Below are 17,371 nucleotides of genomic sequence, written 5' to 3' on the forward strand. Positions count from 1 at the left end.
ACACACTCCTCCCTCTCTCTCTCTCTCTCTCTCCCTCTCTCTCACTCTCTCCAGTCTTAACTACTTAAGCTGGTGGAGTCTGTAACTTATATCATATTTGGCCATGACGGCATCTTGCACACCTGTAACCGCACGTCAACTTACTCAGATGTGTTCCCTGCTGCCACTTAACTCCCCATATCCATCCGCAGTGGAAACATGTAATAAGTAGTTCCCACTAGAAAATAAAGGACAAGCACTAGGCTGTTTTACTGTCTGTCATAAAAACGAAGTTAACTTGTTATTCTCAAATATATCTACATGTATGAATTAGTCCAGAAAATTCAGGAAAGAATACTCTTAAACTTTGAAAGACAATTTCAAAAAGGGGCACTTTGCCTTTGTCTGACCTTCACCTGTTTGTTGCCAAAGCCAATGAAGCGAGGCAGTCCCTACACGACATTGTTGATCTAGGAGATTCAATTTCCTTAGACAAGACCTTAACTTTTGTTTGGCGTACCTTTTATTTTGGCTTGAATGTCTACCTCCCTGTGTTGTATGTTGGTTAGGTTTCATGATTGAACAAAGACGTCCTCTACAGTCGCCAGGTTACTTTACAGGTGAATAGGTGAGTTTCTTTGCAGGGTTTTGAACAAAGTTTACAGCTACATGTACTATGATATGCAAAGATTTATGTGTAACAGGTCGTTTTGTGTGGTAAGGGTGCCCGGCTTTCTGAAAACTATGACAAAATCATCTCAGATTAAAACCATTCCCTGATCTAAGATGCTTTATTACAGTAATAAGTCATGTCTCCCTGATATATGTTTGGTTCACAGCATACCAGTCACTAACACACAATGCTGGAGCTTCTCCCGGCCGGTGTAGTGGATGTGACAGACCCGGGGCGTCTGCATGCAGAGTTGTGGGCCGACTCCGTCCTTAAAGTCGTCTCCTGTTGGCTGCCCTTCCTCCTGTCTACTATCGTGGTGGGGCGGGATTTACTGGGTAACTTGACGGTCTCACATTTGCCATTTGTCGGAAGAGAAATAACAGCCATGATCTTGATTCTTGTACACTGGGCCTAAGTGTATTAAGTTAACATAACACATTGGACCCATATTGCCACCAAAATAAAACTGCATTCTATTCTAACAGTAATAATTTGGTTTTCATTATGAAGTGCCAAACACAGGAGCAGACTGGTTTGCAAGCTTTGGATTTGCTTCTCGAGCCTACATGCACTACAACTTGCAACATTACTACAAAACACCATTCATCCGATCCATCGTTGCGTTAACAAATGCAGCATATAATAATAATGAAAGACAAACAAACATACATCAGAAACATTGCATATGTTTTGCATTATAAAACATATTCTGAGAACATTTTAAGTGATGTTCCTGCATCGTGTTTGCTTTATTCAGGCTCCAGTTCTCAGTGTTTCCCCTTGGACCGGCTACATGGGACTGTCCAATGCGAGAACGGCACAATCCTGTCTGATGGCAACTCGTCCACCTTCAGCGAAATATCGGTCTACACCAGGCAGATTTCTGAGTTTGTAAACGTGTATTGTGCAGGGCAGGAGTCCTTTTGTGCAAACACCAAGTTTAGCTACCACCAGTTTGCCATGATGCTGGCTATACAAGCAGCTCTTTTGTATGCACCGCTTTTGATTTGGAATGTTACTGTTGGCAGGGAAGTCATTTGTAATGTCAGGTTCATAGCATGTGACATGGTAGTGCTCTATGACCGATTCAGAAAACCAAAAGATGGCCAGACTGGGGGAGGTAGGGGGAATGAACATGTAAACACCCAAGTAGACAGTCAGGATGCGGGTATAGGACAGAAGGTTGGTCATGTTTCTCCACCTCACACACAGCTAAAAGGACCATATGCACAAGAGGAGTTAGTTTATGCATATAAAACATGGAGAAAAACCAGAGTTGTGTACACCTGTTACCTATTTAAACAGGCATCGTCTGGTATTGTTGCTGTTGCTCTTATTGTTGCCTATGCCTTGCACCAACCCATCTCTGTTGAAAGTATCCGTGAAAAGTTCCAGTGTTCAGTGGAAAATAAATTCTTGGTAACTTGCACGGTGCCTGCAGCCAAAGTGCACCTATTTGTTTGGGGGGCCAACATGTTTCTACTGTCAGTTAGTGTGATACTCACCATAACGCACATAATTCTGCTTCATGCACTTGCTAAAGATCAACCATTCGCAGAGATTGGTATTAAAAACAAGAAAAAGGATGACAAGAAAAAGGATGAAACAATGCAGGGAAAAAACCCAGCGCAGGAAACACGGCGGGGTAGGGGACGTAATGATGACCAACCTGTCATTGAGACTGGTTCAAATGATGATGAAGATACTTCATATCATTCAGCGCAAAGTCAAATCATCATTGACGGACAGAAGCAACATGGAAACACACAAAATGGAACAAACCAAGTTACTGAACGCCCTCAGAAATGCTTGTTTCCTCTAAATGACAGCCAAATGATGTATTCCTTTTTCAAAGCTAACATAGAGTCGGTTGAGAAGTATAACTATGTCAAGAGTCTTCTTAATGTAGCACCTAAGCAGCAGGCTAAACAGCGATCAACCACATAATTGTCAGACCACCAAAAGCCACTTCGAAATGATTTAATGTAATGAAAGACCTTTATTGTACATTCATGCCACGACGGGCTAGGTACAGGTCAAGACTTAACAGACACATAACAAACGTGAGTAGAAAACATACATAAGGAACATACAAGGATACTATACTAAGCTAATACAAAGTGTTCTAGTTACTGATCTAATACAGAGTGTTCAACTTCTTCTCCCCTTTTTGTACAATGGAAAATGTGGGAACAGATCATGGTTGGGACGCATCAGAAATATAAATCTATCATTAGCACTTAGGTGTTCGAAGTATGGGAACTTCTCTTTGATATGATTAAAAAGGACAGATCTTTCATTAGCATATAAAGTACAGTGTAAAATAAAGTAGTATGAGATTTTCGGTGAAGCTTCGGTCACTGGTGCATTGAACGTCATGCCTGTATTTCTATAATCTCTGTTTGTGTGGGTTGAGTCTTCTAAATTAAGAGTAAGGAATTTAACGTCAAATGTTAAATTATCATTTGTTTGCAGTGTGATAGTCTTACCTTATTCTGTTTAACATAGGCCACAGCGCTGCTGCATTTGACTGTGTACTTGGGAGGACAACTTGTAAAGGTGTCAATGCACCTGTTTTGTCCTCCCTTCTACTTGTATATGTGTACTCGTGGTAAACTCACATAAACAAGTAAGATTAAATATGTTTACCCATGTAATTAGCCTTCAGTTATGAGTTTTTGAATAAAGTAAATCCAGGTATGTTGTGTTAGGTGTACACATCGTTTCTTAAAGTCTGCCACATCAGATTTCCAACTCTGTGCAAAGTTTACAGTGATTTGCATTTCCTTTGGAGATCTTGATTCGTGCTTTGCTCACTTTGGGTAAAGAAAATACCATTGCAAAAAAGAAAGCATGATAAAAAGGCTAAAAACACGCTAAAAATAAGCCAAATCCCCAAACCTCTGCTTGGAGAGTAATGGTTTGTAACAGAAGCGCAGAAACGCTTGCTTCCCAACATCTGCTTGGAGATGACTGGGTCCTATTTATCGAGTCATCGAAAACCCCGCACGAGCCTCTAGTGACCTTTAAATTACGTTGCTTCTTGCGAAAGATCGTTTTGGTGGAAAAGAATATAGATTATCTTATTTACTGACTATCCCATACACCGGGATAACTGTGAGGATTGACGATTGGTAGAAATATTTTTGGGCCGCACCGATATACCCGTAACCTCCATTCAGAGCCTTGAAACCTGGGAACGAGACGCTAACACATGTGGTTGCGTGATTGCGTCTGGATTACGATATTTTCTGCTGAATAAAAACGTTTCTGTCCGGGATTTGCGGAGGCTGAGCTGAAATTCCGGGTTGATTCTGTAACCAGCAGGTAACTAAGGTACGTGTGGTTTGTTGTGAACTTTCGGTAAATTAAAATTTCCGTTTTATTAGGGAAAAAATACAGGATGGTAAAATGCCCCCCTCCCCCATTGACGATAATTCTGCACTAGTTTCAGTTTCAGGTAGTTTTGCACGTTATTCTGACGTTGCTCTGAGACTGTAGTACCATTTTAGAAATTAACCGTTATCAAATCGGTCTTGATACGTTCATAGGATCTTTTTTTTTTACTCCAAAATATATTTTGTTAGTTCTTCCTTTCATAGTAGACTCCCTTGTTTCGTAGTAGCCACAAGCATGGGCAAGAGCATCATATTCAAATTATACTTTGGATAAAAAAAAAACGTGAAGTTTACGTTGTACAATGTCACAGTGCTTTAGTTGACTTGTGCGCATTATTTTCCATAATACAAGTTATATTTTTACAGGCAGATAGTCGGAGCTGCTGAAACGTGTATAATAATCATAAGCAAGGTTCATACTAATCTTTCCTAGGTAAAAATATAACGTTAATAATATAAACTCCCTTCCTCCCCTGTACACCAGCACCAGACATGGCTGATACGGAGACTAACACAGACGGGAAACCTGAAACTACAGGAGACGGGAAATCTGAACCCACCGGACTGGAGAGGAAAATCTACCAGCAGATGGAGGTAGGAAGAGAATAATATTATTGTTTTATTTACATAGTAGTAGTACTATAATAGTAGTAGAAAAAGAATACAACCAAAAACTACTAGTAGATTTTGTGCAAACCACCAGTTATGCAGACTGTAGACCAACTAGAGGAAACCAGCTCCTTACTTGCGTAGTTGCCTGTGTAAGTTTGCAATTGCAGAAAGCTGTAAGGTTTCTTTAAAAGTCCAGGAAGATTAGGTAATGTAGTACAATTTATATATATATCGAAAGCTAAACTAATAATTAATAATTATAAAGTATCCAAAGTATCATTGTACATTGTAGGTGCATATAGTACTAGTATTAATCTACTGTAATCTCCCTTCCCTCCTGCAGTACTACTTCGGGGATCACAACTTGACCCGAGATCGCTTCCTGCAAGGGGAGATCAAGAAAGACGACGGGTGTATCCTTACTGTAATACTGGTATACTGTGGACCAGTTCACTCATGTCTGTACATGTACATACAGGGTTCCACGATACATATATATACAAGTACAGGGTTCATTTAGTACAGAGTTTAGCAGAGGTAAGGAGAGATCAAGAAAGACGACGGATGTATCCTTTACAGTAATACTGGGAAGCAGTTTACATGTCTGTACATGTACATACAGGGTTCCATAGGCTTAACAACAGTACACATGTACATACAACAAGTTTCTATCCTTTATATTTTAATACTGTGGACAAGTTTACATGTCTGTAGTGTTAGTGTTTTTGTCTGTACATATACTACTAGTACTACAGGGTTCTGTCCTCACTGGGACCAGGTTACCTGTCTGAACATGCACAGGGTTTTTGAAGTTTAGTGTGAGTTCTGCAGTGTTGATTAGCAGCTGTATCTACAGTACAAATGTTCCTTAACCCTCCACTCCCAAGGGGTTCCTCTGGAGACTCTGGTCAAGTTCAACAGACTCAAGGTGAGTCGGATTTGACCTTCACACATATGACCTTCACACATGTGACCTTCACACACATGACCTTCACACTACCTAATCCACCTAGTTGCAAAATGTTCCTTACCTGTAGACTAGACATGTGATGTACTCTGGCTTCTGGCTGCCTGTATAGTGTTCATCTGTTGAAGTTTGACTCCTTGTATTATATCCAGAAATGTGCCTGTCTAGTTCCATCCTGAATGGTTTAGGGTAAGGATCAGGCACAGTTCTGGATAGTCTCAGCCGCGTATCCAAAAAGGTAGATCTGCCCTTGTCACATTTCTGGATATGAGTGGGCTATCCAGAACTGTGCCTTAGCATTTTTCTAGATTAAGCATGGTTCTGGATAAAAGCACAGTTCTGGATAGTCTCTGTGTATCCAAAAATGTAGATTTACCCCAGATACGGTTCTTACTACCCAGAACCGTGCCTGAGTGTTGTTCTGGATAAAACATGGTTCTAGACACTGAGTTTTTTGTTGTTTCTGTTGCAGGCCCTGTCTGATGACTTTGAGGTCATCTGTGCAGCTCTGCAGAAATCCCCAAACCAACTCATGGAGGTCAGACTGGAATCATTCTCTTAATCAATGGTTCTTCCTGATAACTGTTCTGTCTGCAGAATGAAACCTTGTAAATATGGCATGACTGTTCTGTTGTTATAGCTTTTATACATGAGAAAGATGAGTACTGCATGTAGTATGATTCAACTGTCCAATACTCCTGTTCATGGTACAATGTAACACTGATATTTCCTACATGTATAAATCTTGATCTAGTCAGACATTTTTATAACAAAGTCACATCTAAACTGTTTGTGTTGTGTTTTTCCAGGTGAGTGAAGACAAGACGAAGGTTCGGCGACTTCCCAGCAAATCTCTGCCCAAAAACACGGAGCAGTGGAGGTCCGAGAACAAGGCTAGAACTGTCTACTGTGTAAGTACATGTACCTTATCCCTCATGTACTGTGTACATATGTACCTTATCCTACATGTCAGAACAAGGTTCGGACTGTCTGCTGTGTAAGTAGCTTATCCTACAGGTACCTGTGTGTAGTGTGTACTGTGTAAGTACACATGTACCAAGAACAAGGCTAGTAGAACTGCCTACTGTGTAAGTACATGTAGAATGTACCTTAGCCTATATGCATGTGTGTTGTGTGTACTGTGCAAGAACACATGTTCCGAGAACAAGGCTCGAACTATCTATTATGTAAGTTTTTTTATACTACTTGGGGCCTACAAAAGTCCAAACTTTGTAAAAATCCCCGGCAGCTTTTTCAAGCCCCCCCCCCTCAATGATATAAGACCCCCCTGTGTTATAAGAACCCCCCTGTCTGTCCTTACAGAAGGGTTTCGGCCAGGACGACTCCTTAGACGACATCCAGGAGTTCTTCCAAGACAAGGGCAAGGTCGAGACGGTCTTCATGAGACGCAACGAGAACAAGGACTTCAAGGTCAGTTAATTTCAAGGTCAAGGCTGCTCAACCAGAGTCATTTGATAGACAGGGTTTAGTACAAGCCCAGTACAAGTCTGTATGTCTGACAGTACTGTATTATGTGACCATGTCAGACTTTGGTACAGTCAAAGATGTTCTTGTCATTGCTACATTTGATGATGTTCCATATCACAAGTGTTTGCTACATTTCCTGAGGTTCTGTATCACAAGTCCCTTGCTACATTTGATGAGGATCTAGATCACAAGTCCTTAGCCACTTTTGCTACATGTTCTATACCATAAGTGTTTGCTACATTGATGATGATCTATATCATTGCTACATTTCCTGAGGTTCTGTATCACAAGTCCTTTGCTACATTTGCTGAGGTTCTAATTTGCCACATCTCCTGACCTCAGGGCTCCGTCTTCGCGACCTTCAGCAGCCTGGACGATGCTAAGAAGTTTGTGGAGGCGGAAGGAGTCCAGTACAAGGGGGAAGACGTCAAGAAGATGTTCAAGTAGGGCTTCTTCAAACCTTGTTAAGAAAGTTGACTCAAGAGTTATGTATGATATCATGATTGATCATCTGTGTTGGTAGTTACATGTTAAAGTTAAAACTTTTGATCCAACACAAAGAAGTTCTCTCACCTAGAGCTTTCATGATTGCTGTCATGAAGGTTCATCTGTGTTGGTAGTTGCATGTTTAACTTTAGATCCAACACGAAGTTCTCTCACCTAGAGCTTTGCACCAGTCACTCTGGTCTTCCTCAGTAGACAGAAGCTAAGTGACAAGTCACACTGGGTCTGTGGTCCGTGTTTCTTTTGTGCTTCCATGAAATGTTAAGTCAACGCAATAGCACTTAGTTTTCCTGCTATGTTGATTGATATTTATAATTATTTGATATTTAAAATTTAAATTGATCCCCTCCCCCCCAGGAATGAGTACTTCAACATGAAACTTGAAGAGAAGAAGAAGAGAAAGGAGGAAGAAAAGAGAAAGCTGGAGGAGGAAACAGAGCAGCAAGAGAAGAAGAAAGAGGAGGAGAAACAGAAAGATGTGGAATATACGAAGGGCTGCATTCTCCACTTCTCAGGTGGGCAATATGTACCTAGTCTGTTTGGGGTTTATGTTTGTTTGTGTTTGTTTCATTTTCCTTGTCAGGTGTTCAGGAATTGTGAGTCTGTTTACTATCATAAAAGTGCATCTGTGTTGGTAGTTACATGTTTAAAGTTAAATCTTAAGATCCAACACAATAAATTTCTCTCACCTAGAGCTTTTAACCAGTCACTCTGGTCTTCCTCAGTAGACTGACCCAGTGTTGACGTCACACTTCAAAGAAGCCACGTGACAAGCCTCACTGGGTCAGTCTACTGGGGAAGACCACAGAGTGACTGGTTGAAACCTCTAGGTGAGAGAGCTTTTTTGTGTTGGGTCTAAAGTTTTAACTTAACGACTCTGTTACCTGTTTACCTGCCCCCCAGGTGCTCCAGACGACACGGTGCGGGAGGAAGTCTCCAAGGTGTTCCAGACGTTTGGAGACGTCAAGTGGATTGACTTCAACAAGGGAGACACACAGGTGAGAAGTTTTTAACTTCAATTTTTACCTCAATACAAGGCTCATACAAACCACTTGAAAGTTTTGGGTTACATTTAGGAATTTTAGAGACCCTACTAGACTTGTACCCATTTGGAAAGCTTGTTCCATAGTGATGTAGTTCTAGGAAAGAAGCTTTCAGTGTGGAACTTTCTCCTGAAAGATGGAGTATGGAGGAATGGATGGAATTGCATTCCCCCCCTCACATATTGTGTGCATGTTTGTTTGTGAGGCTGATACTGATGATGATGATACTGCGCCCCTCCCTGCAGGGCACCGTGAGGTTCGCATCGCCCGGCGCGGCGGAAGCAGCTGCCCAGGTGGCTGATGGGAAGGTGACGCTGAAGGGCGCGGAGCTGTCCTGCAGGGTCATGGAAGGTCAGTACAGCAGCTGTAGGGGTCAAGCTGGCCTCAGTGCTGTTTTGCCATTAAACTGCAGTTTATTTCCAACTATACACTTATATGTTATCTGTTAGGATTTTATTTTTCCTATCACTTGTTTTATTGTACATGGTTTTGCCGTTAGTGCCACCGATATAAAGGTGAATAAAGTTCAAAGTTCTGACAGCTTGTTGTGCCCCAGGTTGAAGAGGAGAAGACCCACTGGCTGCAGGTGTAAGGGTTAGGGTTAGGGGGTTAGATGTGTGCTAATGTTTCTGCTGACAGCATTTCGTAACGTTTGATTTGTTCCAGGTGAAGAAGAGAGGGTCCACTGGCTTCAGGTTTAAGGGTTAGGGTTCGTTATGTGTGCAAATTTTTTTGCTGTAATGTATAATTTGTTCCAGGTGAAGAGGAAAAGACCCACTGGCTGCAGGTGTACGGTTAGGGGGATGTGTGCAGATGTTTTGCAGACAGCTTGTTGCCTACTCTGTGTGTGTCTAACATATGTCTGATATCCCCCAGGTTAAGTGGAGAAGACCCACTGGCTACAGGTGTAAGGGTTAGGGTTAGGGTTAGGGTTAGGAAAAGGTGTGTAGATGTTTATGATGTCAGCTTTTTGCCTGCTGTTATTTGTCTAACATGTGTCTAACATGTATGTGATATCCCCCAGGTGAAGAAGAGAAGACCCACTGGCTGCAGGGTTAGGGTTAAAGTGATGTGTGTAAGGGTTAGGAGGGCATGTAGATGTTTATGCTGTAATGTTTACTTTGTTCCAGGTGAAGAAGAAAAGACCCACTGGCTGCAGGGTTAGGGTTAGTTAATGTTAAGTTAATTAGTTACTTAGTTAATGTTTAATTTGTTCCAGGAGAGGAAGAGAAGACCCACTGGCTTCAGGTTTAAGGGTTAGGGTTCGTTATGTTTGCAGATGTTTAAGATGTGTCTGTTTGTCCCCAGGAGAGGAAGAGAAGACCCACTGGCTGCAGGTGTACGAGAACCAGAGCAAAGTCCGGCAGCAGAAGAAGAAGATGAAGTTCGGACAAGGTCGCGGCAGAGGTCGGGGTCGAGGTCGGGGTCGGGGCAGAGGTCGCGGAGGTCATGACAGAAACACGACATTCCAGGGGAAGAAAACACGGCTGGACAGCGACGGGGAGGGCAGCGATGGTAGGTCAAGGGTCAGCAGTCATAGGTCAATAATTAGTTTGGCTCTACCTGTGAGCACTTGTGATGTTTTGTTATTTGTCCTGCTGTGTTTTTTTTCTTTATATTTCAGGTTCCAAATGCCCATATTCTTACATAACGTTAAAACAGAGGCACATATACAGAGATAAATGGGTAAAAAACAGTGAGATACGGTATAGTGATAAAAAAAACAGTCAATTAATTTTTGGTCTCATACCGCTGTTTGTCTCTGTTTTCTGGTCTCATACCACTGTTTTCCTGGTCTCACACCGCTGTTTCCCCCGCAGGTGAAACGCAGCAGAAGATGGAGGACACGACCTCCGCAGCGAAGCGGCCGCACGAGGATTCTGGGAAGGACGAGGAGCCCGCAAAGAAACACCTGAAGACGGAGGGAGACTGAACCATCGCCCAAAGGGGGGGGGATTTTTTTTCTTGTTTTTTTATTTTTATCTGTAGGAGAAAATGAAATATCCCATAAAATGTGATCACCAAAGTCTGTGACAGTTTCCTTTAGTTTCTACATATAAGAATATAACGTTCAGCAGTTTTTTTTTTCATATCATGATTAGAATCAGAGTCATAAGCTCACAAAAACCCACCTATACATCAGGAAATACAAATTTTTACAGACAGGACTTTTCTGTACTATAGAGCTCTGTGGGGAAGCTGAAAGTCCACTATTATTAGATATTAACCAAAGTCTTAGTTTCTTTCATTTTGTTTTATTTCATTTTGTTACATCGCTGTAGTTCCTGTAGTCTACTGTGCAGTGACATGTCAGTGCGCCTTACCTTATATGGCAATGGCCCTTGCCCTTATATGGCAGTTTTTCTCCCTAGTATATCCTTATATGGCAATATCTCTCACTCTCATATCTTTAACATAGCAAAGGCAATGTCCTGTACCATTATGTCTTATATTGCAATTGTCCTAACCTACTTGACAATTTTCATACAAGACGTTTTTTTCTGCTAATTAACAGTGAGACATGGACATGATTTCATTTTAGATTTTGTGAAGTTGCTCAGACCTGGAAAAATATGAACATCAGGTCACGTCAAGTTGTCCACAGGGAGATGTGAACATGTAACGTTAACTGTTTCTCATCCAGAAAACTATCGAACATCAACAATTAAGTCACTTTTTGTTTACTTGACTATGGGCCGTCAGGTGTTTCTCACAACATTGTCTGTGCAGATCTTCAATTAAACCTTTTTATATTCACATGAAAGTGATGTTATTTGTGACCCATCTTCTTCTTCTTCTTCTTCATTCCTGCCCAGCCCTACAGTGTAGGATTATTGGCAGCCGTTACGCATTGTTAATAACAATTGTGACCCGGTACATAAAAAACAAAGGGAAAACAAGGATAACTGAGAAGGGAACATAAAAACAACTGATTTTATGTGTGCTTAAGACGGGACAGGTGCGTTAGTAATATTTACATATATACAAGACATGATCGGGTGGTTCAATGCAGCAGTGCCCTCACCAGTTCAGATTTGAACTGGGCGAGAGACCCCGCCTCCGCCGCACCAGTCTCAAGTTCATTCCATTCTCTGTTCTTCATTCTTATACTACAAGTGTTCAAAGTGATCTTAGCCTGACTAAATCCGGCTCCTATATAGATACCGGTAGGCTAAGAAAGTTACATTTTTTTACCTCTCTGTACGTAAACTAAAGCACTGCACACTCACTAAATACACACCTTTCAATCAACCTGCATCTATTAGTACCTTTATGGTAGCAATACACATTGCAATGTACCTTGCCAATACACATCCTGCATTGCCACAATACACCTACATTGTACCACAATACACAATGCTAGTACTCACAGACAACCTGCAATACACACTGCAAGGTTTAGTAAATAAAATAAGTAGTAAACCAATTCATAAACAACAAAAAAGATGTAAAATGGATTCATAAGTTTCCGATTTACCATGCTAATAAATGGTGACAGAAAGTTCAGCCGATAAAGCCAACATGACCGTGAAGCAGCGCCCCTAAGCGACCTGATATCGAATTGCAGTCTAAAAAAAGATTTTGTTGACGTTTCAATGAATACAACCATAGTTCACTAGCCTGGGTGCCATCCGAATTTGTAACGGCTCCCCCGAAAAAATCTTTTCGGGGGAGCCGTTACAAATTCGAATGGCACCCAGGCTAATAGTTCACAGGACATAGGCAATTAATTACCAATAGCTGTAGCCAATCGCTACTATGTTTTCAGCAGCCCAAGAAGTCTAGTAGACTTGAAAGTCGGAAAGAAAAGCGCTTCTTCCACAAAAATAACAACTCAAACGGAAGCCATACATCTGCTTGGAGATAAGTTTGCCCCGTCATTTTTGTTTTCAGATTTCGGCTCACAAAAGCTTCCTATTGATATTGAATATCAAAAACGTGTAGTTTGCTTCGTTTGTGTTTTAATTATATAACTGCCGTTGCCACCCTCCCCCTGAGTGTTCGTGGATCGCCCCTAAAAACTCGGTCAGACTTTTGTCTGCGGCGCGCTCCCGGCGGGAGGTTGCTGGAACAGCCTTGTCTCCGGCGGGAGGGAGCGGGAAGAGCCGCGGTGTAATGGCGGAGTAATGGCGGCCAGTCTGGAGTTGGTGGGCTGGCTTCTCGTGGTGTTCTCGGTTTCCAGGGCAGCTACGGCCGGTAAGTGGGAATTTTACGGCTTCTGTAGGACTGCAAGGGTTTGTAGTTTCACAGGGAAGGGTTAGATACCGGTATAACCGATGGGAAAGGTTTGGAAACTGCGGCAGAAGTGGGGGAGTGGACGGGATCTTTTGTCGCTACCAAAGTTGTCCCCGATTCTGCCAAGCGCAGATTCGACCCTGGCCAGACAGTCCTGTCTAGCGACATTATACGGCCTCCATAGCGCAAAATCTACTCTTGCTAGGTCGGGGAACCTTGTCTGGTTTGTTAGAAACTTAGATCCGGTCCGTAGAGAGCGATTTCCGCCGTTTTTAGCGTGTTTTGTCCGGTTGTTTGGGGCTGAGAGTCTGCCCAGACGGCAGCGGTGCCGGTGTTGTACTCGCCATGGCGCCAGGCTGATATCGCCCGGCGATGCCGTCTGTCTGCCGGGCTGTGCCGCTCTGTCCGCCCGCTCATACCCAGCCTGGACACCGCTACAGGCTGTAGACATGTAGAACATCTCCCGGGGGGTGCCTACAGGGGGTGGGCCCCCGCTAAACCCGCCCCGACCCCCCCTCTCCGTCCCGCCCCCCTCCCCCCAGGCTGCGTGCCGTCTGCCCAGCCGTAAACAAACGCCTCCAAATCCCCTCCTCGGGACTTTGTTGCGTCTATTTCGAAAATAGCCGAACGCCCGCCTTTCCTTTAAAAAAACCTCTCAATTTTCGCTAATAATTCACGATTATTCCATGTTATACGTGCCGGAGCAGGGTTAAGTTGTGTGTGCGTGTCAGGTGGTTGAAGGAAAACATTTGTGCTGGTAGTTTTGTGAGAAAGCGGCGCTGAGAAAACGTTTTTCCCTGCTCGGTTTTTGCGGGACGTGAGGAGGTTGACAAGCAGGCAGAGTTCTGCAACGTCCCGGTTTTCTGGGTCAGAACCAGAGTCAGGACCAACGCCAGACCACAAAAACTCGTAAAATGCTGCTCACAAACTCAACATTCTGCTCACATAATTAGGAAGAAATCTGGTAGATCAACAGCAAAATTTAACGTTATAACACGACTTTCCTCACTTCGCTCAGGTGAAAATGAGTATTGTCCTGTCATGTATTTGTCCCCTGTGTTGGTGGCGGCATTAATATAAGTTGATAAAACTTGAGTGTGTCGTCACCACGTCTGGTGATTACATGTTGCCGGAATAAAAAAAAAACATTTCGTGCTGGGATTGACATACTGTATCATTAGTTTTCATGCCAGTGTACAAAATACTTTTTTTAAAGCAGGTTGCCCAGTACTAGTGGCAACTTACGGTAAAAATTAGGTTGCCCATCAGAATTTTAGGTTGCCCCACCACCTATAAGTTACTACTTTCCTCAAAGTAAGTAATGTTACATACATAAGCCTTTGACAATATCTCTAACAGCCTTTAGTTATATCTGATATTAGTAATAGCCATTAATACCTAAAATTAAAAAGCAGCACACTGGGCTACCTAGGTTCAAAAATAGGTGGCCACAAGTAAAATTTGGTTGCCCAGGGCACGCTGCATGCTGCTCACACAATTATAGACAAATCTGGCAAGTCAACATCAAAATAGATTTTGTTCTCAGGCTGATTTTAGGTTTGATGTTTGGTTGGTTTTTCTTCTAATGATGATGATCATTGTGGCATACTTATTAACGCAGAAGGGCACAAGGTTGGTGACATGGCTGGATTTGAACCCAGGACCTCTTGGTTCTGAGCCGAATGCTCTGCCATTATGCCACACAACCCCACTGCCCACGAGTTTTACAGGGCAGCATAATTTTTTTTTTTTTGTTAAAGTACCCCAGAGCCAACAGATTGAATCAGAGTTGTTTTGTAGGAAGATTTGGGTTTTCCTGTGGTTTGGAGAACAATAGACGGATGTCCGCTGATGCTTTCACACTTCCAGTCTTGTCGTGCAAGTCTGTACAAGATAGCGTGTTTCACTGTTTGCCTTTTCCACAGTGCCAAAGACTCGCTTATCGCTTCGTTGTTTCACTCTAGAAATTGAAAAATCGCGCAAAAATCTGTGTAAAATGTTTGTGAAGTAGAAAAAAATTGGCCAACATTTGAGAAATTTTGACAAATTTTTCGGTAAAATCAGAAAGACCCATGAGTGAAGCAGGGTGGTAACAAAAATACATAAACATCTGTACATGGGCCAGTGCATGTTAGGTGCAGAAATACCTGTACAGATCCAATTTTACCTGCACTAACCTGCATATACCCAGTACATGGACCAGTGCAGGTTAGGTGTAGGTGGACATCAGAAATACCTGCACAGCTCCAATTTTACCTGTGCTAGCCTGCATATACCCAGTACATGGACCAGTGCAGGTAGGCATCAGAAATACCTGCACAGGTCCCAATTTTACCTGTGCTAGCCTGCATGTATTTCAGCCAGAAGGTACATGCACTGCAACCCTCTTCGTTCTTACACGCTGATATAGAGGTGAAAAGTTTCCAGGTTATTTTTGTCACAAGTTTGTTCTGAGATGTGGACGTGACTAGAAGCATGTAACTCTCAGACTGTTTCCTGCCTGCCAATGGGACCAGCAGGATCAACTGGCCAACTGTTAGAGGAATGATTTTAATTTTTTAGCAACTTAGCTTTGATTCTACAACAGAAATCTACATAAGCCTTACGTGTGATGTACCCAGTACCTGGTCTGGTAAAGATAGACATCAGAAATACCTGTACAGCTCATCTTACCTATGTTGTACCAGTGTTGTACTGTTGTTGTACAGCCCCAGTACAGAAGGGTTAACATTCCTGTGCTGTTGTACAGATGTTGTACAGATGTTGTACTTATGTTGTACAGATGTTGTACTGGTGTTGTACAGATGTTGTAGTGATGTTGTACCCGATGTTGTACTGTTGTACTGGTGTTGTACTAATGTTGTAGTGATGTTGTACTGTTGTTGTACAGATGACAGATCATGTTGCACTGTTGTAGTGATGTTGTATTGTTGTACCATTACAGAGGTGTCCGCCATGGCTGCCAACAGTAGCAGCCCGGTTACAGAAGGGTTCCTGTGTGAATGTGACAGAGACTCCTGTCAGGGAGAAACAATCTGCCGAGCTCAGCAGAAATGTTACTCCGCGATCGTAAATGGTGACCTGAAAAAGGTGAGTCTAACTTCTAACGCTTCTTTATCAGACTGAACTAATGTTGTTTTACCCGACCCTTAGCTTGTCTTACCTGAGGATAACCGTGTTATTCTGTTGCAGGGCTGTTTTGGGCAGGAGGAGCAGTCCCGCATGTCCTGCAACACCCCCAACCAGAGAACTGTCAACGTCATCTGCTGCGACTTCGAAATGTGCAACAGGAACATCACCCCAACTGTACCTACAGGTAAATAACAAACAAACAAACAAACATCACACCAACTGTACCTACAGGTAAATAACAAACAAACAAACAAACATCACACCAACTGTACCCACAGGTAAATGAATAAATAACAAACAAACAAACAATCATTACCCCAACTGTACCCACAGGTAAATGAATAAAAAACAAACAAACAAACAAACATCACCCCAACTGTACCCGCAGGTAAAAACAATCTAACAAACAAACATCACCCCAACTGTTCCCACAGGTAAATAACAAACAAACAAACAAACAAACAAACATCACCCCAACCATACCCACAGGTAAATAACAAACAAACAAACAAACATCACACCAACTGTACCTACAGGTAAATAACAAACAAACAAACAATCATTACCCCAACTGTACCCACAGGTAAATGAATAAATAACAAACAAACAAACAAACATCACCCCAACTGTACCCACAGGAAAAACAATCTAACAAACAAACATCACCCCAACTGTTCCCACAGGTAAATAACAAACAAACAAACAAACAAACATCACCCCAACCATACCCACAGGTAAATAACAAACAAACAAACAAACAAACATCACCCGACCGTACCCACAGGTAAATATAACAAACAAACAAACATCACCCCAACTGTCCCCACAGGTAAATAACAAACAAACAAACATCACCCCAACTGTTCCCACAGGTAAATAACAAACAAACAAACATCACCCCAACTGTATCCACAGGTAAAAAACAAACAAACAAACAAACATTAGCATTACGTTATGATGTATCATATTACAGTATAAGGTGTCACATTACAATGTTGATATCATATTACAGTGTCCGACCCGACGTTTGCGGTTGATAATGAGTTGACCCAGCTGGTGATCTACGCGGTGAGTCCGATCGGCGCCCTGATCATCCTGGCAGCCGCCGCCATCCTCATCGCACGGTTAGTTTGTTTCTTTATTTTATTAAAGGCATCTGTGTGGTGTAGTGGATAGAGCGTCAGACTGTCAAGCAAGAAGACCCAGGTTCAATCCCCAGGGTTGGACCCAGACATGTCCGGACATGCACCCAGACGTTGTGCCCTTGGGAAAGGCACTTGACACGTACTTTCCCCCCTCTAGTTTAGAGGGATCCTGGGCCCTACTAGGGTTGGGTTGG

At 42.5% G+C, this 17,371-nt stretch overlaps 3 protein-coding genes across 3 annotated transcripts in view; all 3 read left to right on the forward strand.

Annotated features, from left to right (window-relative positions):
- The first annotated feature begins 838 nt into the window (after window positions 1-838).
- Window positions 839-2,602, forward strand: LOC109471816. The gene is made up of 2 exons (XM_019771171.1): window positions 839-987; window positions 1,410-2,602. Exons 1-2 carry the CDS (start codon window positions 840-842, stop codon window positions 2,597-2,599), a joined length of 1,338 nt encoding a protein of 445 aa, XP_019626730.1. The 5' UTR covers window position 839; the 3' UTR covers window positions 2,600-2,602.
- Window positions 2,603-3,835: 1,233 nt separating this feature from the next.
- LOC109471991 (lupus La protein homolog) lies at window positions 3,836-11,421 on the forward strand. The gene is made up of 13 exons (XM_019771550.1): window positions 3,836-3,988; window positions 4,535-4,644; window positions 5,006-5,075; window positions 5,550-5,590; window positions 6,102-6,167; window positions 6,439-6,540; window positions 6,953-7,060; window positions 7,460-7,560; window positions 7,979-8,136; window positions 8,525-8,619; window positions 8,910-9,015; window positions 9,973-10,179; window positions 10,485-11,421. The coding sequence occupies exons 2-13, from the start codon at window positions 4,543-4,545 to the stop codon at window positions 10,595-10,597; spliced, it is 1,269 nt and encodes a 422-aa protein (XP_019627109.1). The 5' UTR covers window positions 3,836-3,988; window positions 4,535-4,542; the 3' UTR covers window positions 10,598-11,421.
- A 1,319-nt stretch (window positions 11,422-12,740) lies between these two features.
- LOC109471887 (activin receptor type-1-like) overlaps window positions 12,741-17,371 on the forward strand; it is a 10,347-nt gene continuing 5,716 nt past the window's right edge. Inside the window, exons 1-4 of the mRNA XM_019771319.1 lie at window positions 12,741-12,861; window positions 15,845-15,990; window positions 16,093-16,216; window positions 17,045-17,156. Of these exons, the coding sequence (XP_019626878.1) occupies window positions 12,792-12,861; window positions 15,845-15,990; window positions 16,093-16,216; window positions 17,045-17,156 (452 nt within the window). The 5' untranslated portion in view covers window positions 12,741-12,791. The remainder of the gene's footprint in view (window positions 12,862-15,844; window positions 15,991-16,092; window positions 16,217-17,044; window positions 17,157-17,371) is intronic.

This window comes from Branchiostoma belcheri, unplaced genomic scaffold, assembly GCF_001625305.1.
Source record: "Branchiostoma belcheri isolate BF01 breed outbred unplaced genomic scaffold, Haploidv18h27 scaffold26, whole genome shotgun sequence".
Taxonomy (NCBI): Eukaryota; Metazoa; Chordata; class Leptocardii; order Amphioxiformes; family Branchiostomatidae; genus Branchiostoma; species Branchiostoma belcheri.